This window comes from Daphnia carinata, chromosome 7 (genome assembly GCF_022539665.2).
Source record: "Daphnia carinata strain CSIRO-1 chromosome 7, CSIRO_AGI_Dcar_HiC_V3, whole genome shotgun sequence".
NCBI classification, from domain to species: Eukaryota; Metazoa; Arthropoda; class Branchiopoda; order Diplostraca; family Daphniidae; genus Daphnia; species Daphnia carinata.
The window spans coordinates 9,712,242-9,738,432 of NC_081337.1; the positions used below are offsets into that span (position 1 = coordinate 9,712,242).

At 40.9% G+C, this 26,191-nt stretch overlaps 1 protein-coding gene and 1 long non-coding RNA gene across 2 annotated transcripts in view; both read left to right on the forward strand.

Annotated features, from left to right (window-relative positions):
* The first annotated feature begins 2,234 nt into the window (after positions 1-2,234).
* On the forward strand, positions 2,235-10,403 carry LOC130694998 (transcription factor SOX-4-like). The gene is made up of 2 exons (XM_057518145.2): positions 2,235-3,039; positions 5,967-10,403. Exons 1-2 carry the CDS (start codon positions 2,854-2,856, stop codon positions 7,407-7,409), a joined length of 1,629 nt encoding a protein of 542 aa, XP_057374128.1. The 5' UTR covers positions 2,235-2,853; the 3' UTR covers positions 7,410-10,403.
* Positions 10,404-19,790: 9,387 nt separating this feature from the next.
* Positions 19,791-26,191, forward strand: part of LOC130686686 (uncharacterized) — a 52,020-nt gene continuing 45,619 nt past the window's right edge. The window contains exon 1 of the long non-coding RNA XR_009421399.1: positions 19,791-19,860. This is a non-coding gene — a long non-coding RNA (uncharacterized LOC130686686). The remainder of the gene's footprint in view (positions 19,861-26,191) is intronic.

Here is a 26,191-nt window from a genome sequence, read left to right on the forward strand (position 1 = left end):
GGGATCCAGGATCCTTCCCGAGTCGATACTCGTTCTGGTCTTATCAGCAAACCAACAATCCCATCGACTCCACATTAGTAAAAAAAAAGATGTGATTAAAAAATAAAAAATAAAAAGTGCTTTCCTATCTATTACGAGACAGGGGAGATTACCCTCATTAAACAAACTCTCATACATGTAGAGCGTAACAAGATCGAAAGAGCAAGTTTACGAGCAAACAAACCCTATAAGAAAACATATTGGGGACTGCACGTTATATAGTTGTCATAGTAGTAGTAGTATATCTTTGAAACATCTATATAGTACGTCTATGAAAGAAAAAAGAGGTCATTCAACCTGAATTTTCTTTTACCCCCGTAGAGTCTTGACCGTGACCTGATGTGCGTTTGACCCTATTTCCTTTGCACCGCACATATATTCCCTCATCTCCCATATTTCTTCTTGTCTTATTTGTACATGTGCCTCCTACAAGACTGGCTCCATCCACATCTGTCTCTTTAAAAAAAAGACAAAAAACTGCTGTACATACTTCCCCCTGTAGGAGGAGAGCTGCTTCGAAGTTCCCAAACTGAAAATCTTATAACCCCCAAAAGCCCCCACGTAGAGAGAGAAGAAATTCTGCGAAAAATCGTTCAACACCAAAAGATTTTTGTTCTTCTTCTTTCTCCCTATTCATTTCTTTAATTCTTTTCCTGTTCCGAGGATTTTTTTACTGGGAAAAAAATCGGAAGAAACAATACCACGACTTTTTCACCTTCAGCTTTTCTCATCTTGATCAAAATTCTCACAGGCCGACGTATTTCAAATGTTTATCAACCGATGACTGAAAAACTAGGTATAACTTATTTCAAAAGACATCGTCAGCACGATCGTAGTTATTACATCGATACTGTTTTTGTTTTGTTTTGTTTTTAAATATTGACTCGAGCTGGATCGCCCTGTTTGTATGTCATTTGCCCTATCCACTTCTCTCTGTATTCGACCCCAATTTTGGACTTGTAAACATTCGAAAGAAGATGGAAAACCTCTTGGCCAGAGTCAACATGTGAAGAAGAAAACCCACATCACAGACACACACACGCACACACATAGACACAGAGAGACCCAACACTGACACATTCTCTGGCGGACTCTATTCTTTAATAAACAAACAATCGGACGAGTTGGATACGTTTCGAATTCGACCATTTACTTTTGCCTTCTTTTGAGCCGTATCTGCTGTATAACAGGACATGTATTTTTCTCTTGCCCTGTTGTGTCTTCTTTGGACTCGCCGACATTTCGCACCTTTTACAGCACTCACACTACCCTCCAAAGCATTTCGTCTTTTTTTTTTTTTTTTTTTTTCTCTTTCCTACGTGTTATTTTCTAAGGACGATCACGTCTCGACTAACCTTCAAAATCTAGCAAAAATGCTGACCAAGACATATAAAAGAAATCGCAATATCTTTAAGTTACGTGCAAACGATTCGCTAGAATGATATGAAAACACACACAAGAAAAAAAAACACAATAATGGAAAACGAATTTTTGCCTGTGAGCAAAAGTAAACCATGTATTAGAACATGGCACAAAAATTTGATTCGAAAATCAAAGTACACTTTTGCGATGAGATCTCATTGATTTGTGTATACAATACAACGATTTTTTTGGGGAGTCAAAAACTTAGTTAGACATCAATTGGTCAAGTAAACTTCCAAAGTTAAACAGAGAAAACCATCAGAACAAAATTGCTACTAGACAGAAAAAAAAAACTTGATAAGATTTTCGAGACGATTCTTGACGCACTTGATCGACACAGAAGACATTATCTCGTTGATTAACAAATTCACTCACTGATTCTAAGAGATATTTTGACTTTTGCTAAAAAAACGAGACGAAATGAGAAACGAGGGGCAAAAAACGAAAATGTTGAAGAGGGTTGAGAAAAACACACTTCGCCGTGACTGAAACTCTGCCGGATTGAAGGTGGACGGTCCTGCTCGGCGGAATTTCGTTCCGATTCTGGCGAGCGGCGAGTCGATTCTGACGAGTGCGCATGCGCAGACGAGTCGCGCGCAGCTGGATCCGGCACCTTAGCCACTGTCGACCATAGGCGGTAGGCGGAGTCGCGAGGTACCGCAGCCCGATCCACTTGGCAAAAAGAGGTGGTCTTACAGTGGGACGGTCTAAAGCCGAAGGCAATTTTTGACGTCATGAGCGAGCCCTATATAAAGACCAGCGCCAACTGGGCGAACTTCAGAGTACAGTCTTAGGTTTAGAGCGCAACAACAAAACACACAAAACGCTACTTTTCACACACTTTACACAACTTCTGTCCTGCCCAGTCTGTTTCTCTCATGGCTGGCAAGTCGTTGTCCCTCGTTGCTCCTTTTTTCCTTCCCTAACGCACGCACATTACGGGAAAAAGGGACTTAGAATTTTCACGGGACTTGGCCGCAGAACAGAAGACACTCCGAAGGACATCTCCCCCTTTAACTCCAAAAGTGTTGAAAAAAGTTTTGGGCTCATTTGATAACACGAAAGCACTCGAGTCTCATCCAGTCCTCCCTAGCAAAGCAAGAAAGAAAAAAGGATCTCGTGTGTGTGTTGGCAACATCCGGCTACGAAGACCGACCGATATACCTCGACAATTGAAGCCATAACTTCTTGACCACGACAGTGTCCTCGTGTGTTCTCTCTGTCTTTGTACGTGTCACAGTGTTTCAAAAATTAAGTGTCGATTGTTGTTCTTCTTCACACAAGTTTGACGCTGTTTTTCGTCAAAAACGAGTTGCATTCGTTATCTGATATCGAAAATTCGCCACGTAGCTTGAAATCTATTTGAAAAGTTGTTCAAACTTCAGTTCATAAATGAGAGAAAGGAAGAGTAGAAGAAGCGCCACGACGACGAGCAGCGATAGCAGCGCCATGGTTCCTCAGCAGCAGACGAGCAATGGCAGCCGGGCTGACAGTCCGAGCACATCAGGCGTTCAACCGAAATTTGGCTCGCTTCTTGTGGATAGAAAATCTTCAACTCCATACTCGGATGCCACTCAGGTCGGTATCTTCTCTCAGGCTTAGTTGATCCCGTTGTATCACGACATATTTTTTTTATTATTGCTGCCCATTCTCTCTCACTCTCTCGTTGTGTTTTGTGTGTGTGTGTGTGTGTGTGTTTGAATCTTTCTTTTTTTGGGAAGTGTAATTTTGAGAGTGCCTGCGTCTATTTTGTGATATCTCGGTGAAAACGTGTGTGTTGTGTGTTCGATTTGTCGATGAAAAGCGAGGAAAGGAAACCAACCACCTCGTAGCCGGGTTGGGAAGAAATAGGGGCTCTAGAAATGAAGGCAGTAATCTCGAAAAGTTTGATTTTTCTGATTGCCAAACATCACATTTTCGGCATCCTTGTCACGAACTTGGCGTCATGCCTAGTCTCGTTTGTTATTCAACACTCTAATATAGAAATCTGTTCATCCAGCTGGCGAATCTAAACGCTCGGCAAAATGCGGATTTTCAACGTTCAAAAGTTGCATTTATCATTTCTGCAGGACTCTGAAACATTCCTCGTTCGCAATCTTTCGTCAAGTGCTCCCAAAAACGCGATTGATTCACGAGTGTGTGCCTGTGTGTGCGAGTGTGTGTCTGTGTGAAAGGCAAAAAGTTAGTTACCGAAACTGTGTTACCACTGGCAGGGATCCCCATATATCGTTCAGTTCACGGTCACGAATTCCTGAACAGAAAGAAAGTAAAGTACAAGAAAAGCAAAGGAAAAAAAAAACAGATAGAATCCGGTGAACATCTGGTGAAGGTTGCCAGATTGAAGCAATAGAGGCGCACGCACCAACTCCGTCAAGCCATATGCGATAACTTTTCAAAATCCTTCTACCCCCAAAAAGTTTCTTCTTTGCAATCACATCGTTTCACAAAAAAAAAGAAGAAAATTGTTGGAGAGTCTTTCTTGTTCGTCTTTTGTGACTTTTTCGTTCTCTCTCTCTTGCACGTAAACGGCACATAAATACGTGTGGGCTGCGTCGTTCGTATCTTTTTGTGACTATTTCTCTCGTTTCCCACATCCCGCACATACACACACACCCACACACGGGGTATTTTATTGCGGAACCGTTGCCAAACGCGGAGTGAAATACGAGTTTAATTGGTCGGAATGAATGTCGCCCGGGCTCCCCTGTCGTCGTCGTCGTCACAGTCGTTGCCGCGTGTAAACCGGTCGATAAAATATAACGCAACTTTCCGGCCGCAAAGTTCGATGAAACGTAGACTAAAAAGCCATCATCGGCAATCACGTTTCTTATGGATCCCCCCTTCTTTTTCTTCCTCCCCCCTGAAACGTGTTGTATAGATATAGAAAAGGGCTTTCTCGTTGCAAAGATGTATTGCGTCAGTTTGGTGTTGGAAAAGACGTTCCCCGCTCACTGCATGATGGATGATCTGGTTTCGGGAGTAGACGTGTATTAACGTGAAATGTACTATATAGTCCCAGACGGTTGATTTCAAGCTGGGACGTGCTTGGTCGTGTCTGAACTTGAGAGAGTTTGAAATGACGTAAAATGAAAAAAGAAACGCTGTTTTTTTGTTTTATGACAACGTGAAACGAAGTGAATGCGTCATTGTCCTCCCGAACCGCCCACACAGTTTTTGTTTTGTTTTTTACAACGAAACTTACGAGAGTTTGGCACGTTCTATCTTCTCTGTTTTAAACTGACGTTCAATGCAAAAATTGCCCTTCAAAAAAAAAAAAATGTTTTAAAGAGATTTTGGCAATAGAAAAGTAAAAGTGCACTATTTGAGTTTTTTTTCGGGTTTGCCGGTTATGATTTCAGCTATTGCGCAAGTTCTCCTTTTTTTTCGTTTACAAGGGTAGACGTGAGAGAGATACGTAATATGTGTGCACTGAAAAGGATGGCCTTATCGTTCTGGTTTACCCAATCTGATCTCTGGTCGTTGACTCTATGCCCGGTGCGACGTTTGTGTTTATTTTGCATTTTCAGAGTCCTTGATGTCTTTTGGTTAGCGCTAGTACGTAATGTTTTCCTTTCTCTCTCTGCGTATGTGGCGTATGTGCGTACAAAGTTTTGGAGACGAGCCCAAATAAAAAATACGGGACACACACACACACACACACACAAATATAAGGAATCTCCTTCTACCCCAGCTCTCAGTGTTCACGAACGCAAAACAGCTGTGGCTCCGGCCTCCATGAATTAATCAGATGGAGCAACCGCATGTGAAATCGTTAGCGTAGCCCCACATGAAACTTGTATTAAACAGACAAACACACGACGGACTTTTTACGTGTAACTATCCAAAAACAGACGGACATGAACCCGTTTCAAACAAATTTCTTCTTTCGTCATTCGTTTAACAAGATGGATTTCCCAACTTGTCTTGTGAAATTAAAGGGTTCTTCTTCTCCAGTCTCTCTTTTGTGTGCTTGCCCTTGTTTTTTTTTGTTTTTTTTTTTGTTTAAAAGCGTTTTTTTCCTTATGGGTGTGGCGCGGGTTTTCCTTGGCCAGACCTTGATCTTCAATCAATTGGCTTTCCTTTTTTTTATTTCAATAGACGGAGCTGCGTAAAGGGTTTCGCAATCTTCTTTCAGGCCTTATTTGAAATGCAAATTTGTTTGTACGGATAAGAAATAATGGGTTCTCGGAACGTCATAAAAAAAATGAAGGGAAAAAAGAATTTTTTGCGATAGTAAACAAAATTTCGGGAGTTAAAAACGAGGGATTTTCCTGGAGGACAGGAAGCTTCCAGCTCGTTGTACTCGTCCATTGTGGGTCAGCGGTTTCCAAGTCGGTCAAGGGTCTACGGTGAAAGTTGTGTCTTTTTCCTCGTTGCGTATAGACAAACGGGCAGACTAAACAAGAAGAAAAGGGAGAGAAATTGAAGAAAGAAAAAGGGAAAAGAGGACACAAGAATTAACCGGCCTTTGTTTTTCTTTTTTTTTTTTCTCTTTCTAAATGCAGACGAAGAAAAACAACCCGAACCACATCAAGCGGCCGATGAACGCTTTCATGGTGTGGTCGCAAATTGAGCGGCGCAAGATTTGCGAAATCCAACCGGACATGCACAACGCCGAGATCTCTAAACGGCTGGGCAAGCGCTGGAAGACATTGTCGGAGGAAGAGCGGGCCCCGTACATAGCCGAGGCGGAGCGATTGCGCCAACTGCACATGCAAGAGTACCCCGACTACAAGTACCGGCCGCGCAAGAAGGCCAAGCTGAGCACGAGCGGCAGCGCCAGTCCATCGTCTCTCTGTTCGTCGGCTGCCATGCCAGCTAGTCCGGTGAGCCAATCGAGCAGCAACAGCAACAGCAGCATCGGCAGTAGCGTCAGCGCGAAGGGACTGGCCGACCAGCGGAGAACGATGGCCTCGTCGAAGGGCAGGAGGACCAGCGCCGTGGTGACTTCGGGTCCGTGCGGCACGTTGTTGACGACACACAACAACAACAGCCACAGCACGCCCAACCAGAATGGCGGGTTCGCCTCGCTGGCCAAAATGACGTCTTCGTCATCGTCGCGGGCGCGGATCACGCAAACGTTGGGCGGACTCTCCACCGTCAACCACAATCGCCTCAAGTTGCGTCTGACCATCGACCGCAAGTTCAAGGAGAGCATCCGCAACAGCAAAAACGTCCCGACGGCCTTGCTGGCTGTTGGTCATAACGGCGTTAGCAGCGTGAAAACGTCGACTCCAGTACAGCCGCCGGCCAAAGTCCCGTCCAGCCCATCGTCGGACATTCCCGATTCGCCGGCCAGTCTGACCATGTACGAAGAGTCGTCTGCTGGACACCAACACCACCATCATCACAACGTTGCCGCAGTGAGAGAAGACTCGCCCATCTCTGGATTGATCACGCCACCTACCTCTTCCTCTTCTTCGTCGTCGCCCAGTAATAACTCTGGCGGCGGAGGAGGTCCATCGCTACTCAGCCTCGGCTCGTTCGGCATCAAGAGCGAGCCGGGTCTGGTGGCCACGTTGACTCCCGAGCCGGATGTCGAGTCGGATGACATGGACGAGTCGCCTTGCCACCATTTCGGTTTGCAATCGATGGTCGGCGGCGCGGTGGTAGGCGGCTCGAATAAGAATGGCGGCGACTCGACTCATTTGCCGATGCGCATCAAGCAGGAGCCCAGTTTGATGATGAGCTCGGCTGCTGGCACGGGCGAGTCGACGCTGGCCGACCTGGACTCGTTGACGGATCTCTTTTCGCTGCCCTCCGACATGAAGCTGGATATCGACACATTGGCTGCCGCCGACGATCTCGACTCGATCGATTCGGCCTCCCTTTCATCCGGTTCCCATTTTGAGTTCTCCTGCACGCCCGACGTCAACGACATGCTCATGGATATTGGCGTCTCCAACGACTGGGTCGACAAGAGTTTCGCCAATCTCATCGACTGCTAGACGAAAACCTGGAGGTGGGCGAAACAAAATAAGTGGGGGAAAAGAAAAAAAAAAAAGAGACGGTACCAAAGTAGTACTCCGGCTTTTTTATTTTCCTCATTTCTCTCTCTCTTTCTTCAACTTCTAACTTCGCTACTGGCTGCGCGTGTTGTCCAAATCACCCACAGCGATCACGTCACTGCAACACACACACACACACACACATATACGAAAGATTGTTGTGTGTGTGTGGTGTCGTCCCCGCCCTTTCTCCTCCCGTGTGTGTGTGTGTGTCATAAAAAAAAAATCACCTCTCCACCATGATCTCTTTTTTTGTCGGCCGCTCCTCCACCGAAAAAATCCTACACCAACAACAACTTTATTTTTTCCCCCCTTTTTTTCGAGTTTAACCTCCCCTCATCCCGCAACAAACAGAAATACCCCCGTGAGAAAAATGCGAGAGGACATTATGCGGAGCTCAATGTCTTTTCCAGGTAAACTCCTTGTGCCGATGGAGAGAGAAAAAAGAAGAGTAGTCGACGAACCCGATTGCGGGTGTGCGTGTTTGTGTGGAAGTTCTCACCATCCCCCTCATTTCCCATAGTCATAATTGTTAACCTCATTCTAGAAAACAACAACAACAACAAAAAACAACCCAAAAAAAAAGTATCATCTTCAATCTTGATGGGATTGATCAACCAAAAGTACTTTTCTATTTTTTTATTATTATTTTAAATTTTGTTTTCCCCTTTTTTAAAAATATTTTTTTTTACCGTGAAGAAATTCAAAATTTTTTGCAGTTTTTTTTTTTTTTTTTTACAAAATTATTATTCGTGGATTAGGGAGAGGAGAATACGTTTATTTTGTTTTTTCGAAAAAAAATTTTTTTTTGTGTTTAAACAATGGTTTCCTTTGCGGGCCTCGCCAATGTAAATATAGACTCGGAAAACAGCATTAAAAACGTGAAGAGACTTTCTTTCTGTCTCTCAGACCCAAGCCTCCCCTCCGATATACACTATTATAATATATACGAAAAAAAAATGCATATAACAACAAAAAAAAAAGTGGAAGAAACAACAATTCCCGGGGCCCTGACGTGATTCCCCCCCTCCATACCCCCCCCCCCCTCTTTGTCGTTCAGGAGGAGCCGTGCGGTAGAGATAGAGAGCTTGCCGTAGGGTGTCGGCCTTTTTTTTCTATTTTTTTTTTTTTTTTTTTTGCGTGTATGTTTTTTTTTTAAAGCCACCCCTCCCCTCCCTTTAAAGAAATGTCACCTGAGAAAGACTTGCGTGTAATCCCGATTGTATGTTTTTTTTCTTCCTTGCTTGATTTTACGACAGAGAGAAATAAGAGTAAATTTGTATGTGCGTGTGTGTGTGTGTGTGTAATCATCTCCTCAATGTAAAATTTTTAAAAAAATGATACGAAAGCTGTTTTGTGGGTACGACAACAGCAAGCAGGGATATTTTTCTTTTTCCTTTTTCCTCTCTTTTTTTTAATTAAAGAAAAGAAAAAGAAAAAAAAATTTGAGGGGGAAAACAAATATTCATCTCATCGCTTTTTTTTTGTCCCCCTCTATTCACTTCCACATCCCCGTTTCCCCTGAATAATAATCCCCCCCCCCTCCAATATATAAAAAAAAAAAAGAAATTTATTTCACAATGTTTACCTGATTCATCGAATGGAAGGAAGGAAGGAAAAAAAAGTCCACCACCTCAGCTCGTCTGCGTCCCTCGCACGCACACACGATTTTTTCCCCGCCCCGCTCTTATATGTTTTCACACATGGCGTTTATAATTCTCCCCTCCCCCCCCCCCAAAAAAAAAACTTGTTTTTCCCTTTTTTTAACCATTAAATACCTGTTGATTATTTGAGAAAAAAAAAAGCAAACAAAATTTTTTTCGCCATTCTTTTTCTTTTTCCGACACACTTTTTATATTTTTGTTATTTTTTTTTTTGTTTGACCAACATCTTTCTAAGTCAGGTTTCACTTTTGATGTGAATCCAGTGGACACAGCAATGCTAGTAAAAACAAAACAGACATACAAACACACACGTCTACAGAAAAAAAGAAAAGCCTTTTCGGTTAAAAAAACGACTTGATTTCATGTCAGTAACGTGGCCGATTCAAACGAAAGAGAAATAACAAAACACGGAAAGTGTGTAGAGAGAGAGAGAGTCGAAAAACAAAGTGTCGTTTTCACGTAGAGGTTAGATCCAAATATTGTCTTTTTTTCAAACAAAAAAATCTGTGTAAGTGCGTTCGTTTAATCGCATTATGCAGAGCGTTGTCTTCACGAGAGAGAGAGGGAGAGTGGTGTTACCAATGATTTTCAGAGAAAGGTCTCTCTCTCACCACTCGCTATCGACGTCTTTCGTATCGTCTCCGAAAACACATTCGCGTCATTTTCACCCGTAGAGTACAATCCCCGCCCCCCCCCCCCCCCAAATCCCCGTCAATAAATTCTTTTTTAAATGACAAATTTCGTCCCCGTTCTTATTGCAAAACGCTCATCTTTTCATTCAAGAGTCAAAAACAAACATTTCTTTTTCTCCTTCAAACTCCCTCCCATTCGCTCGATCATCTTTTTTTTAAATTATTGTTTCGACATTATTTTGTGGTGAAATGTTATTGTATGGCGATGGTAAAATGTTTTGTGCATTGGAAAGGAAAAAAAGAATGAAAAGACGATAGCAAAAAAAAAAAAAACATTCAGGTATTTGCCTTTTTCGGTTCTAATTTTCATTGTTTTCGCGTTTGATCCTGTGCTATTTTTCAATGTGTTTCCAATTCACGGAGGAAAGCCTCCTCTCTTTAATGGTGTTCTATACCCGCCCAACACCCCAAAAATTGTTATTATTGTGTGTGTGTTTTGTGTGTCGGAAGAGCTGATGCTGAATCTGATGCGCACACCTATGAGGCTAGGGTTTTTTTTTTTTTTTTTTTACCTCCCCCCCCCCCCATCCTGTGCTGTACATAACTATACATAAACATACACACATTATCCTCCTTGATTTTTTGTTTTCATTTTTGTTTTATTCTTTCTTTCTCCTTTCGACCGTTTGGCGTTTTTCCTATTTTTGACTGCTGCTGCTGCTGTTTTTTTTTTTTCTTTTTAAAACTGCTATTGTGTGTGTGCGTCCGATTGTGATTGCCAGAAAAGCGAAAATTGGATTACCATTCCGGGGGAAGGGACTCCGTTGATCGCTGGCCGCGCTCTGTGTGTGTGTCGCACGCGTGAAACGAGCCAACACAAGAGAACAAACGCACGACAAGAAACAAATTCTAATAAAAGCTTTCTTTTGATCTGCGCTTCGCGAAAAACAAAACTATTTCCCTTTTTATTTTTTTTTTTTTATTCAGACCCAACAAAACAATTGGGGACGAAAATAACCCATTTTTTTTTTTTTTTTTTTTTTGTTAACATTTTTGTACAAAGAAAAATGATGTACCGTTTAAGAAAATCGGCGATTGATTTTTCGTTTCGCTTTTGTTTTGTTTCTCTCACATTTTTTTTTTGTTTTGTTGGTCGACAGCCACACAAATACCTCGTGAACAATTTATCTTTTATTCGTTTTTGTTCTTTTTTTTTTTTTTGTTGGTTCAATTCCAAGGGAAGGGAACGGGCAAGGGTGTAATCCCCGAACTCCGTGAAGTTTTTTTATTTTTTTTTTATTTAAACGCAAAAATAAAAGAAAAGAAACGGGGGCATTGTTTGCGAGCCAATGCCGTTTCACTCTTTTATGCCGATCATTCGTCATCGTTATTTCCCTCCCTCTTGATTTTCGGGTATTGTTATGATATGTCGACGGAATATATTGTGTCATGTTTCATTGAATCGTGTATATGTGTACATATTATATCAAATGCGATGAGATACTTTTGAAACATTCAATGTCTTTTGTTTCTCGCTGTCTACGTGTCGCTCTTATTTGATTGTCTTTTCTCTTCGTTTGTTTTTATTATCGTTAGTTTTTTTGTTTTTTTTCGTAATTTCTCGGGGCCCCCTCCGCTTTTCGCCGGAATAGAACCGGAAGCGTTGAGGAATACGTTTTATTTGTAGCTGGGGGAAAAAAAAAACAACAAGAAAACCGGAAACCCGACACAATAATTCGTTGTTGTTGTCCCCCACCTCATTTTTTTTTTTCTTTTCCAACTTTTCTTTTATTCGTAAAATTTTTTTTTTCCTTTCTACTGTTCTCCAAATATGGCGCAAAATATTATTATTATCCTTGCGTTTTTCTTTTTTTTTTTTTCAGTTGTCATCCTTCCCGTATCAATCTTTTTATTCCTTCCTCCCGATCTCTTCTTCTTGTTATTTTTCCCGATTTTTTCGGTCCTTGTACGGAAGAGTCTCTTATTTCGTTTTCCCTTTTATTTTCGTGCATGTGTCCTGTCGCGAATAATATCCCTTTTTTTTAATTGTTAAAAGGAAGCAGGAAAAAAAAAAAGAAAAAAAAAAGGATGGTACTATTAGCCATTTTGTGTTTTTGTTTTGGACTCTTGTCGTAACCTTCGTTCATGTCGTCCCCGAGAATCCCTGCCGTTCACATGAAAAAAAAAAAATTCGAAAATAAAAGAAAATTTGTTTATGTCGATCGACCTCTCCTCTCTCTCCCCAAATGATGCGTAAATATATATAAATATATATATATATATATATAAACAAATTTTGTGTGTGTGTGTGTCGGCGGGATGATTTTCGGTTGCTCTTGTATCATATTCATCTATGCATATAGTTCCCTCTACTCTGCCCATCCCTCATGTAAATTTTGTATCGTAGGACTCTCTCTCTCTCTCTCTCTCTCTCTCTCTCTCTCTCTCTCTCTTTCTACATGCATATATAGCCTATATGGTAATACATTTATCCATTTTTGAAACAAAAAACAAAACTTTCGTTCGTTTTCTTTATTTCATTTCACCGCGGGTAGGAACAAAGTTGGGGCCACCAAATACAAAAAAAAATCGATGATGCAAAAACAAAAAAAAAAAAGGTAGATGAAAGACAGTGGTTAGGGTAAGCAAAAATTCATTAAAAACAGCCACGTGTGTCTCTCTTTTCGATCCCCTGCCTCCTCACATGTACACGTAGTCGTTGGTCACCATTCACACCTGTGGGTACTGCGCAGCCATACGTGTCGTCTGAAAGGTAAGAATGATTTCATACGATTTCCCCCAACTTTTTACGTACGAAAAACCTTGTGCTGTGTAGTTCATTAATAACAAAACACGGAATGCACAAGAACGCGTTTGACATTTTTTTTTTTTTTTGTGCTTTTCGTTCGCGTTTATTGTTCGTAGAAGCCGACACGGTACGTAACAGATGATCGTGCTGTCTTTCGTTTTATGACACCGGGGATCCGTGCAATAGAGAATGGCCTCTCTCTCTCTCTCTCTCTCTCTCTCTCTTTATGAATGGGATATCCTTGTTGTCTGTTCGTACAATTCGCCCTTCCCAATAATTTTTTTTCTCTATTTTGAATTCTTTCTTTTCCTTCTCTCATTGTGTCAGTCTATTGATTTTCTGCTGGTCGTGTTCGTTCCCAGTCCCCATCCGTATACACTTGGTTTTGGGTACGCAAGAATTTGCATTGACTAAAAGAAAAAAAGAAGCCAAAAAAAAAAAAAAAAAAAATGGTTAATATGAGAACTTGACAATGGCATTTTCTTTTTTATTCTGCGCACAATCACAAAATTGGAAAATCCTGTTTTTTTTTGGCTGCTAGTTCCCCAAGGTTAGAAGCAAGTCGTTGTGGTATTTTGCTGGTAAATAAACAGGAGCTGCTGCTCTGTTCTGATGATGGTGTAAAAAAAAAAAAAAAAAAAAACCTAACATTATTGCGTCGGGAAAGAAAGAAAAAAAAAGGGCTATTAAATGAAGCGTGTATATTTATTTATAGCTCTAATCGGGTATCACCTGCAGCTAGTAATATTGGTGTATTCACCGAGACACCGGCTGATGCCCTCTACCCTTTTTACGTTTGCGCAAGAATTGCTCCGCTGCCGTCTACTTCCTTAAATGGTTCGTGATCGCTTCTTCTTCTGTTCCGCTAAGACACGACGCCTTTTTTTTTTTTCATTCGTTCCAATTTTTTTTTTTTTTAAGAGAATTTGTGTCTCACCTTCCATTTTTTCTCTAGTGGTGAATCGAGAAGAAGAATTTCAAAACGTGAGTGTTTTTTTTTTTTTGTTTTCAAGGAAACCTCCAAACCAATTCCCGGCTCCTCCTTGTTTCACTTTTTCCCTTTTTTTGTGGCTCCTCTTGGCCAGCCTTGTGTACAAAGTTCCAATTAAAAAAGCTCGCTCTCGCGTTTCCTTTTCTCTCATATATCCTCCACTTCAACATCTCACCGTTTCTTATTTTCCCCCCTCCGCTTCGTCTCATCGTACATATGCCCAAGGACCTGTATCCCGTTCAACCATCACATGTGTGCGTGTTTGATACGCAAAAGCAGCAAGAAGTAGAGAGGAAAAAAAAACATAAAAACGTTTGGCAAGTGATCAAAGCTTGAAATGTTCGCCGACCGTGAATGTCAATTAGGCTGCAAAATTTTTACCATTTTTCTCTTTTTCACCGTCAAGACACGCGTGATTAATCGATCGACCTATTCTTCCATAACACACACATACACACACACACATGTTAAATAGATGGTGATGAATTAATTGATACAAGACCGTACGTCCGCCCTGTACATGGCCATGACAGGAAATGTTCAAATTCTCTCTGGTGCGTGGGTCCGCGGTCCGGTTCGATCCGGGCGTGCCCATAAAAGCTCCTATATAATGAACACATTGAGGTGTCTCGTTCTTTTTTTTTTTTTTTCCTACCCCCACTTTTTTTTTTAAACAGGAGTCTGTGCGAGAAACTCTTTTTCGGTTGCTGGGCGGCACTTACGTCACCGTAAAAAAAAAAAAATAGCCGAATCGAGAACTCGTTGTCTAACGAGCAAATTTTTTTTTTTTTTTTTTTTTTGCTAGCGACGATCAGCTTATCTCATCATATAATAATAATAATTAGATATAACGAGGTCAAATAATAAAAAAAAAAAAAAAAAAAAAAAGGAAAACGAGAAAACACGTTAATGCGGGCGCTAGCCGTGGTGGAGCCGCCAACCGGCTTTTAACGAGCAACCACCGGTCAAGTCAAGTCTGTTAATCATAGTTCCACACACAAAAAAAAAAAGTGGGGGGGGGATGGGAGAGCGGTGGATTATTTCGATGCACAAATGTATAAATGTAACTAACAAACGATGAATAACGTAGTTAGAGATAATACTACCACCACTAGAGTGGGTTGCAAGATATACCTTTTGCTCCACGCCCAGGTGAAATAATGATCATGAGTGCATGACGGCCTTGACCTTGAACCGGCGTGAAGGAAAACCTTACCGGGAGAGAGAAAAACTAGGCACACAACAAGTGAATGAATGAGCAAAAGAGAGAAAAAAAAAAATTACAATTCTTTCTCGTCCTCTATTTCTTTTGCTCACTTACTCACACTCACCACCTTCCCCGGCTCTTTTTTTCCATGCCCGAAACCACCTTCGCGCGGCATGACGCACTTGATTACCTGCATGTTATTTTCCTTCTCTCTCTCTCTCTCTCTCTCTCTCTCTCTCTCTACTTTTTACTATTTTATTTCTTCTACTTCCTATATCCTTTGGTTAACACTCGTACGCGGCTATGATGTGTAGTGGCACGGCAAGGACAAAATGCAACGTTGGTGACGTTGTTTGCCAGCCTTTCCTCCGTCCATTGCGTGGTAGTTTTTGAACGTTAACGAAACTATTGGATCGCAGAGAAAAACGGGAAGTGAACCGCTGCCGATTTTCCCGTCTAGTTTATCATTTGCTGAAACGCTGTAGCACTTAAAATACTCAAGTCCCCGTCCCGCACCGAAAATCAACATTTATTATGTAAAAAAAGAAATGTAAAAGTGAGGAAAGACCTTGAGGTAAGAAAAAAAAAAGGAGATGACGTTATCGCACACATGACCGCAGAGTCTATAAATTATTTGTTGAAAGATGTTGTAATATTGATAATAATGCATGCGTTGTCGCTTTTTTGTTGGCCCATTTTTTTGCTGTGTCACAGAATATCGCAAGTTCTTTTTGCTTTTTGTTCCGCATCAACAGCCCAGATCTGCTTCCACCTGTTCCGTAAGCCACTTACTTTGTACTTAAAGGTGTGTGTGTGTGTGTGCAAGTGCTACATCTATAATTCTGCTGGGTTCAAGTCTCGTCGGTGACTTCTTTTTTTTCCACTTTACGACTCTATCTCACTCTGTGGCGACGATTTTCAAAAATTGCCCAACTTTTCATTTTTGATGCGTTCATTTTTCGTTTTTTTTTTTTTTTTTGAGGGGGGTTTGAAAAAGCGATGGGGGCTGTGTGTTCTTCCATTTTTCTCTTCGTCTCTCTCATTTTACAACTTCAAACGATGGAATGTGTTGTTTTTTTTTTCTTCTCTTCTCTTTTCTTCCTACTTTTTTTTAAAGGGGGGTTGCCTCCCTCTTTATATGGAACGTTCCTTTCAGTTGTTTTTGGAACGCCACCAGCCAGTTCCCACGCTTGAGAGCATCCTATCATCATTCCTATGTATTATTGAAAGAGAAGAAGAAGAAGCGAAAGAAGAAGAGAAAAAAAAAAAAAAAAAGGACAGCAAACAAAAAAACTAAGGATAGATCTAACAGAACAACAACACATTTCCAGCGGATTCAAAAGAAAAAAAAATAGCAGACAGGAAAGACGTGAATCGGTCATCTTTAAAAGGGGAAAAAAAAGTCCCGCCTCCAAATGTCGCACTTGCTTAAAAGACAAATTTTTTAAAATTTTAAAAACTGGACCTGTATTTTTTAGTGTCGGCTGTCAAATTCATTTCCATTCAAAGATATTTTGTTTTTTATTTACCCTGGTCGATGATTTGCGAACATTGTCATCGTTAATTCTTCTTGTTGGCTGCAGTTTCGTCTTTGATGCGATTACACGCGACCAAACGCAGCTTCTTTAGCGTTCGCTTTATTCGGGTTCTAATCCATCGACGTGGACTTGCGCACGGCGGTCGTTAATGATCTCGGTGAATGAACTCGCTAACCTTTTTTTTTTTTGTTTTCCTTATCTTTTCTTTATCCTTTCTCCGGGTTACTATATCTATACAAGCGATAATAAATTGGATATCTGATAAATCAAAGACCGGAGAAAAACGACAGCCTTGCCTTCGAAATAATAGATCATGTCTTTCTTCTCGTAGTTTTCTAGTACGTGAAACTCATTCGCGGTGAGTGATTACATAACTCGTTTTCCTGTTCACATTAACGAAGGTAGTCCATGTTTCCATCTCATTATTAGTCTTCTCTTGTTTAAAAAAAAAAAAGAGTTTGAAAACAAAAATAATCGATTGATGAAATTAGTTTCGTATTCAACATTACCCATAAACTCGGTATTAACGAGCTGAATGCATAACGATAATAACAATGCAGACATTTTTTTTTTCTTAACAATTCCCGCTGTCCATTTTTCTTTCCTTGGGCAGAAGAAAAATGAGAAGAAATACATCACACAACACAAAAGATAATAGTCCACTCTCGGAATATGTAGATGATTCATCTTTCTTCGACTTCGAGGTCCCTGTTCATCAGAATATTTTTACACCGTAAAGAATGAAAGAGGGAGACCAAAATAAAACATTCAAACACCCCCTCGGCTTTCAATTTGTTGTCTTTTGTATGTCTGTGTGTGCCATTGAGAGGAAAAAGACCCAGATCGAACAGGCCCCTTCGTTTTTAGTTCCTGGGCACGTGTTATGACCACTCGTGTACCCAGTAGAAAAGCCACTCTTTTCACGAGGAAGATTCCGTCCTGCATCCAATCCTTGGGTTTTTTTTTTTCCATTTTTGCCGCAGTATAAGAAACCATGGAGATCATCATCTCTTCTCATGAAGTTTTCCCTCTTCTGCTAGGGCGAGCAAGCAGAAGCAGTGGAGGGCAGCTGGAATTCCGGAATTTATTTCTCTCTGGTTGTGTGTGTGTGTGTGTTGTGCATAGGGCCAGCGGGTGAATTCCCTCACAGGGAGCCCTCCTCCTACACTACTGCACAGTATACACACTCTATCACTTTAGCTTCGTGTACAGGCCACAAAAAAAAAAAAAAAAACGAGAGAAAACGTCTCATCACTCATCTCTGGAAGAAGAAAAGCGATGAGAGCTCCCCTATAAATGTAGCGGCTGTTTTCGGGGAAGACAACAAGAGGGGCATCACCTTTTCCTTTCTCGTTCCAGTTGTACGAGAGGGCAGTAATAGAAGGACGGGGATAAAATAATCATGCGTCAATTTCCTGTTTCCGATCTTTCACTTCTGTCGCATTGCCCCGCAAAAATGATGCCCCTAGCTTATGTTTCCCCCTCCAGATCTCGAGTTCTAACGAACTATTTTCTTAACTAATGGATGAGGATTTCTGTGCTACTATGGGGTATAATCGGGTGTAATTTCCTTAAATAATATATACCGTAACAATGCTAATAACAAAATTCATTTATTATAGGGCACGATAAAGGCAATGGATTCAGTCGATTCGATTGCCCGTTGAAATGGATGGTGTCTCTACCTTCCTGCAGTTTTGCAAGTGAATGATTACCATCCATCTGAGTCGATCTTCAGAAATTCATTTGACTCTTAATTATTTGTACATTCCTGAAACTGTAAATTGGATTTCTTAAAAGGCAGGTAAATTCATTTCTCAGCGGATTTTACGTACCGTATAAAAACTGTTTAATTAGGGGAATTGTGTGTGCGATGTGTGCGCAAGGCCATGCAAAAAAACAAACAAACTCGGTTTTCATTTTTGTGGACAACAAAAAATCGTAATTAGAGTAGTTGAGTGGGTTTGTGGTAGCACCAACACACATCTCAATGAGGAGGCGTTTTTATATATACACTACACTCAACTTTTTTTTTCCTACTCCGGCTGCGTTATACTGATGGAAAAGAACCCCACACACACACACACTCGCACGGAAGGGGAAGGAAACATTTCGGCTATGTGTGTTCCCGTTCGGAATGTTTCCAACAAACACACACACGATACCAAATAAGAAAAGAAGAACAACAATCACCGTTCGTTTCTGACTTGCTGGCAATGCGCGTTTTTAGTGTCGGGAAACATTCTCCTGAGTAATTGATGAGTACCTCCCGCATCGGAGAACTGCGCGATGTAAACAGTTTACAGCCATCAACAGCAAAAAAAGAAAAAAAGCAGCTCTACCACCACCACCGGAGAGCTTCTTCTTCTTTCTCTCTCTCTCTCTCTCTCTCTCTCTCTCTCTCTCTCTCTTCGTATTTTTGTTTGAAGGTCTTACTTTTTTTTCATGCTAGTGTTATCTCCCCCATTTAATTCTTATTCTTCTTCATATCATTTCTTTTCCCATGGATGGCCTTTCTTTTTATTTTTATTTTTTTTGTACATGGAGGGATGGATAATATATTATTTTTCTTTCCCTCATGCAGAGTCACGTGATTCTCCCAGTCCAATCGTTGAAAACAAGAAAAAGCTCCGTTACCTAGTACATTTAAACTAGTGTGCAGCCTAGATAAAGCAAGGTCATGAGAGAATTTCAATTGCCTTTATCATCATAGCTGTTTTTTATTTTCTTATACCATTGTTAACTGGATAAAGATGAAAAAAAAAAAAAAAAATAAAAAATAATAATAAAGGCAGGATGACCTGACTTTACTGTTGCATTCCATCCGGAGACATTAGAGAAATTGGTACACCACTTTGATTGTTGAGGGCCTGCTGTCGCCTCATCTTGTTCACCGAGAAGCAATTGGAGAGACACAACATTATACAGAGAGAGGAAAAGAAAGAAAAAAGAAAAGAAATCCGAGAGAGAAATGAGGGCTGTAGAGACGGCCGTCACATAGTTGAGTCCTCCTCCTCTCACGTACTCGACGACGCCAGTGAGGCCAGTCAGGCGTATCCAGGGAAACAGCAACTACAGAGATGAGCTGCCAGCTGTTTTCGGCTCAAAGAAAAGCACAGCCATCAATTTCATCATCATCATCATCGTCTAAAAGACACAGAGTGAGGACAACAAACGGGAGACGAAAAACAACAAGAGAAGAAGACACGCCAATGAGTAGAAGAGCGATTGCGAGATAATGATGGTTGCTACTCCTCTTATTTCGGTCGCTATTTTTGACGTTGACTCGGTTACATGTCGCCACGAACACATTCGGGAGACGATTTTAAAGGTCGATCCTTCTTACGCACAAAACAACATCGTATTGCTATGACAACGGTTTCGCCAGCGGGTGCGTTTTTGTTCGATGTGGTTTAGAAGAGGCTTCTTTTGATGACACGTAACAACTTCTATTGCCCAAACGACGTCATTTTCTTAGTTCGCGAACTCAAGTGCACGTCAGCGAGAAACTGTGTGGTCGAATCATCGATTCTTGTCAGCCAGATTTAGGGTAAGTCGCTTTACTTGATTGTTCTTTACATGTTGATGCAGTACGAAATGCGGTTGAAAGTCCTTGATAACGATGTGGTGTTGCAAAATAAGAGCTGTCCTCCCTCCTCCTAACAACAGTAAAAGTAATGAAGAATTTTTTTTTTTTTTTTTATCGGGGTCATTGATAACGCTAGTAAACACAACAGGGGTTCCTTATAAAATTATCTATGCAAATGCTGCCGCAATCATGCTCGACTGCATCTCTAAACAGTTTCCCCTTTGTTTTAATTTATTTTTCCTTTTATCCTATGGGTTGGGAGTTTTCCAACTCGTCTTGTGTGTGTGTGTGTGTGTGTGTGTGTGTGTGTTGTTGCAAGCCATCTCAAGTTACGCTGTGGCGAACTGAAACAGTATTAAAGGGCGGATCAAAACGAGCGGATCGAATATAAGATCGTTTTTCTTTTGGCTGTGGAACAAAAACAATTAAGGGACACTTGTGATTCACTTCATAACAGCTCCTCTTGTTTTATGATGTAACTCTATAATAAGCCAATTACCATTTAAGCACAACGTTCAGGCCCAAGTTTTTTTTCGAAATCAAATTTGCATGAAATTGTTGCCTAGCGAGTGTGAAAGTTGTCAGATTGGCTCGTTGATTTTTATTTCATCCCGAGTAGTTTTTTAAATCATTCAATTAGGTCAATGGTGATTAGAATGCGGGCGTACCAGATTCTGCGCAGTTTATTGGGTTTCACATTTGAAAAAAAAAAATCAATCGAGGACAATTGGCAGGCAAATTCTTGGATGGGCCCTCATTACAAAAATCGACGCTATCGTCTAACATCGGCACAAAGTTCAGCATTTTCCATGTTCTGGTTTGCAGCTCACATTTCACGGTGCATCATGTGTGACACGTTTAGCAAATTGATTAAATTTTTTTTTTTTTCATGACGATTGGAAAGTGAACGAACCTGACACTCACAGGGACAAAATCTTTTTTTTGTGTGTGTCTGTGTGTGCAGAGAACAGAATTTGTTTTTTTTTAAAGAAAAAATGTTCCCATTTTGTTTGCTCAGCGGGCCATTAATATACGATTTCCATACGGGCGGACGTGTATGACTGGTGGAATGATAATTTCTCACGTTGATTAGATTTAGCCTTGACGCAGAGCGAGAGATTATGAACTTGTGTACGGTGCACACAGCTAGTCTTGTTGTATTCATTTTGCCGTTTACAACTGCTCGACACTTGCGTCTTTTATGAAAGCTGTGGGACCGATCTTGCCGTAACGAATGGGGCTCCCTACGTAGCAATTAACCCAGTTAAGAAGAATGGCATAGAATTCTTTTTTTTTTGTGTGTGTGTGTGTGTGTGTGTGTGTGTCGTGGAACAAGACGAACTTTCTCTATCGTATTTTTACATTTTGAATTTTTCTACATTTGTTTAAAGCAACTTCTTTTAGTGGGGGTTTCTTGGCAAGCGTTGCCATTGAGAAATGTTTATGTAAAAGAGCCCGATTGAATATTTTTTTTTCCTTTACCAATTTTCGACATCTTTATGGGATGAAAATGAAAGAGAATCCTGCCACTTAACCGAATTCATGCCCGTTCGTGAAGCCATCAGCTGGTCGTTGAGTGTCAATTCAGATTCCTTGGCCGCTAACATTTACCATAGAGATTGAGTAAAGGCATTCCGAATTCAAGCCATTTACATGTTTGGAAACGGTTATGCACGCAGCCGAATTGTGTGTGTGTGTGTGTGTGTGTGTGTAGTATGATCAAGGCTTTGAGTCTACGATTTCCGTGTCTATGATGGAATGCGGGACTTTGGTTGGGTGTTATCAGACCTCCACGAACGCAGCCGACGCCGCCGTTGATCATTGATCTTCCCCTCGGCCTCTCTTCGGATAGCCATTAAATTTGATGATTTTTCTCTCTTTTTTTTTTCTACTCCTCCTTCTTTTTTTTTTTTTTTTTTTTTGAATCATTTTATTTTTCTTTATTCAAAAAAAAAAAAAAAAAAAAAACGCTATCAGAAAGGTGGGTGGGGGGCTGTGATGCTTCGGCGGGGGGTCACATTAGCCGTGAACTCGGCCATCTCTCTTCTCTCCTCCATCTCTTTCAGTTCTCATGGTGATTTCAACCTTTTCAACTCTGGCAGTATTTTTCATTCGTGTACAAACACATTGCATTGTGTCTATTTATTTTCACGCTTGAATTGCTTTCTTTACGCTGGCATTTACCAAGCTTCACAAATGAACTTGTCGGTGGGGATTGTCCACTTTTATTTCGAAACGAGTTATTGCATTTCGATCTTCGCTTATTGTCCTCATCGTTTTTGGCTCTCACCCTTTTCTGGACTAGGCATCATTATTGAGCCTCCACCTGGATCTTGTAAGCTTCGCTCTCATAATTTAAAAAAAAAAAAAAAACCCTATCGTTCATCATTGCGTTCAAATTATACGGGCGCCTGCTATTATTTATTCTGATACCGTTTGTGGCAGTCAATAACCATCCCAGAAGATAGGTAAAGAAAATGTTAAAAAGGACATTACGTGTAAAGAGGCAAAATAACGAGCTAGTCAGAGTAGCCTTATTTCCAGCTCTGTAATCTTGGGATCTGCGTATAAATACATTTCTGTTTTCTCTTTCCCTCAATACATTTGATTGGGGGAGAGAAGAGAGAGAGACATAGACGGGGACAAGATGGAATAAAAAAAAAAGGGGGGGGGGCAAAACAAACGAGAATGTATTATTGTATGGAAGCGGAGACTTGAGGGCGGAAAGAATAGAAAAAAAAAATAGGAGGAAAAGAGCCCGAACGACGGAAGGAACCGTGAAGGGCTCTTCCGGAGACACACGTCAGATGGAAGACATTGTTGGAAAGAGGAAGGGAGAGGGGGGTTTTGCTTACTTTTTTTTTTTTTTTTTTTTTTTTTTTTTTTTTTTTTTTTTTACTTCCTTTTTTCAATCTTCCAACCAAATATAGAAAACGGTAGGGTCCGGAATCACTCCGGAAAGAGAAAAAGGGAGGAAACCCCCCCCCCCTACTTATTATTATTATTTTTTTGTTCCCTATTTAGCTGCTGGTACGTGTGCACATCTTTTCGGTACGTTCTCTTTTTTTTTTAATGCAAGATGGAAAGACTAGTTATATATTTAAACAAAAAAAAAAAAAAGGGAACGGTAAAAGAAAAGGAAATGGAAACAAAAGGTTGAAGCGCAGTGGGGGGAAGATGGGGGAACTGTGAACAAGCCATGGGGTTACATATCCATTCCGGTCGTTGAATTGTAAAAAGAAACAAGTCCCTTTTTCTTTTTATTTTTGGAGAATCTTACGTGAACTATACAGCTTCTTTTTTTTTCTTCTTCTTCTTCCTCTCCCAGGGAGACTATAGAAGTCTCTTGCAGTAGAATTTGGCTCATCATCGTGAGCTCGAGAGTGTAGCTCTGAACCATTCCCACTCTTCATCTCTTCTTGATGAATAATGACTCGACTAGATGATGGTCGTCTTTCAACAGCCATCAAAATGGGATTCTATCGCCTTATTACGTAGTCACCCCCATCTCGAGTTTCATGGCATTCCCCTATTTGGATGGCTATCAATTCTTTCTGTGTCTCTCCGTTTGCCTATTTTTTTTTTTTTTTATTTGACTTTATTTTCATTGCGTTATATCGTTAAAAGAAGAAGAAAAAAAAAAGCGCGGACTTCCTGACCACGGTCGTACTCCATCTCTATTTTTCTTTTGGCGTCTTTCCTTTTTCGTTTGATGCCCCTGTTGTGCGCCGCATAACGAACTTTTACGATAGAAAGTGACGAAAGACGTTCTTCTTTTTTTCGGGGAAGGGGGGGGGGGATAAATCTAACGACTTCGGCGCCACATACAAGACACGAACCGCCTTGTATATGGCCGTGTTAATGACTCCCCAAGCTACTGCCGTACTGATTATATTTGTGTATTTTTAACGTAGTCGCACTCTCGACGAAAACGGGCCCAGCAAACGAAGATGTAAAACGAAATCAGAGAAATACCAAAAGGTGACATTTAAGGTCGATATCGTCAGCTAGAGAGTTCGTGCGATGTGAGGGCTTTCGCTGCCACACAAGTCCGTGTTGTTTGAGGGCCAAAAGAAACACATCGTGTTTGTTTCTCGCTTCGTTTGTTTATTTGTCTTTGGCGTTTCTTTTTCTTTTTTTTTTTTTTTATCGACTTCTCCCGTTCTTGTTTTTTGCCATTTTTTTTTTCATTTTAAAGGGGGGGGGGAATTCTTTTCCTTTTGTAGAAGCTTGCGGATGTGTCACGCTTCAAAGGTGTTGGATTATGGTAATGCAACATCGAGGAAGACAATTTTTTTCCCTTTGAAGAAATGAAGAATTCAATGAATAAAAAGGGATCGTAATTAGAAGTTTATCCTTGAAAGGGTGTTGGCCAATGCTAATGTATTACGCTCTCGATGAGTGCGTGTCTTGTTCATATCCAACTATTCACTTTTGATTGTTTCCCCCTGAGCTCGACGGAAAATGAGGGCTTACAGATATTGACCATTAAACCGGTATTTACATATCAAAATCTTTTCATTTTTTTCTTTTTTATTTTCGTTGCTTCCACGAGTGTCTTGCCACACCACCGCCTTCCTGTTTAACCTCCCTCTCGTTTTGCGCTCGTTTCATCCACTTCTTTTTTGCTCGTGCACTTCTTTTCCCATCCATGTGCATGTCTCTCTTTTGTTTTTTTGGGTCACTGTCAAAAACTTTCGAGGACGAAAAGGCGAGGGCGCGCACACACACTTGCGAGGCAGCTATCTAACAGACAGAGAGAAGGAAACTGCTGGCCAAAATCTGATTGATATTCATAGACCATGTGAGATGGGTCGCAGCTGACGTGGCCCCGAATTGGTCGACTCTCCTAGTCTCCACTGACATGACATGACCACAGCGCTATACAGATAGGTCCCGCACAAGCTGCAGTTCACATCTATACCGTTCTATCTCTGTCTGTTCGGCTACAGTCCCGTGGACTATAAGTTAAAGAACAAATAAAATGAAAAAAAAAAGGGGAGTATAAGCAAAAAAGAAACACACACACGCAGAAAGGATGGATGGAATAAAGGAAGCGGAGAAAAAAAAAAAATGTTGTGTCACTTTTATGGATTTTAACGTTCATCCTTTATTCGTGAATTTTCCTTTTTTGCTTGCATCTTTTCAAGGGAACGGAGGCATCCTTGAAGTGAGGCGGATTTCCTTGCAATTCAATGAGCTTGGCAGCTAGACGGCAGGCTATCGCAACTGCCCAATATGAAACTTATTACTCACAACCAATTAATTTCCACACTTGCAATAAGATTTCTTTCTTGCTTGATGGCAGGCTCTGCATAAGTACCTAATGCAGTTAGAGGGGCATTACTCTGCACGCAAGGCATGTACCGCAGAGTCAAATCCAGCACGTTTCGTTGAATGTGGCAAAGGTCTCTGCTTCTACTTTCTACGAGGGTCCCCTCTACACAAAACAATTCAAAACATCGAGAATAGCCCGAGGATCGATAATTCTTGAAACGGTGGGAAAGAAAAGCTGTCCCAACTTTTTTTTTTTTTTTTTTTTCGGTCCAACACAAATCCGCCGAGTCCTTTTGCTGCATTAGCGATTAGATCGACTCTTCGCTGTCAAAACAAAGTCGTCGTCCAAATACGGTTTGTGTGTCTATCTTTATGCGTATACGGTTTAAATCGTGGACTGTTCCTTTTATGCGCTGGCAATAATAATAGCGAAAACGGTTTTATGGGGCGATGAGTCCGTCTTCCGTGAAAACCGGTTTATTTCAAGTCTTGATTTTCTTGTCGTACGAAGCAAAACGGGACGGGGCAACGATGAATTGGGAACGATCGTGAAAGTCGAACGCGAGCAACAACACAACAACTGTCGCGCTATATTGCCGAGCGCTCTCGCTTTTGTTTCTTTATCTTTATCCTGCTCGTTTTGTTCCAGTTTTAAATGCAAAACACCTCTCTTTTTATCCCTACCTGGAAAACAAACCAAAACCTGAACACAATATTTAGACACAACCCGAGACACACAATGTAAAGCGTTGAGAGTGAAACAAAACAAAAAACGTTCCGTACAATTTCAAGTTCATTCTATGAACTCTCTCTTTTTTTCTTCAATGCGTTGCCAACGTCATACATTATAGTCTCAAAGCGTTTTGTATTTAAAAAAAAAAAAAAAAAAAAAAAAAAAAAAAAAAAGGGAAAACTAGTTGCTAAGCGGCCGTGATACTAGTGGTATTGCTAGAGCAATATTTCCGGTTTGCCACATGAAAAAAAAAAAAATGGGAAAAAGAAAATATAGGGATCG

Excerpts from the sequence above, each read along its gene's own strand:
- LOC130694998 (XM_057518145.2), top strand. The coding sequence starts at position 2,854 with ATGAGAGAAAGGAAGAGTAGAAGAAGCGCCACGACGACGAGCAGCGAT. Across the intron at positions 3,040-5,966 it reads CATACTCGGATGCCACTCAG|ACGAAGAAAAACAACCCGAA; the intron begins GTCGGTATCTTC and ends TTCTAAATGCAG.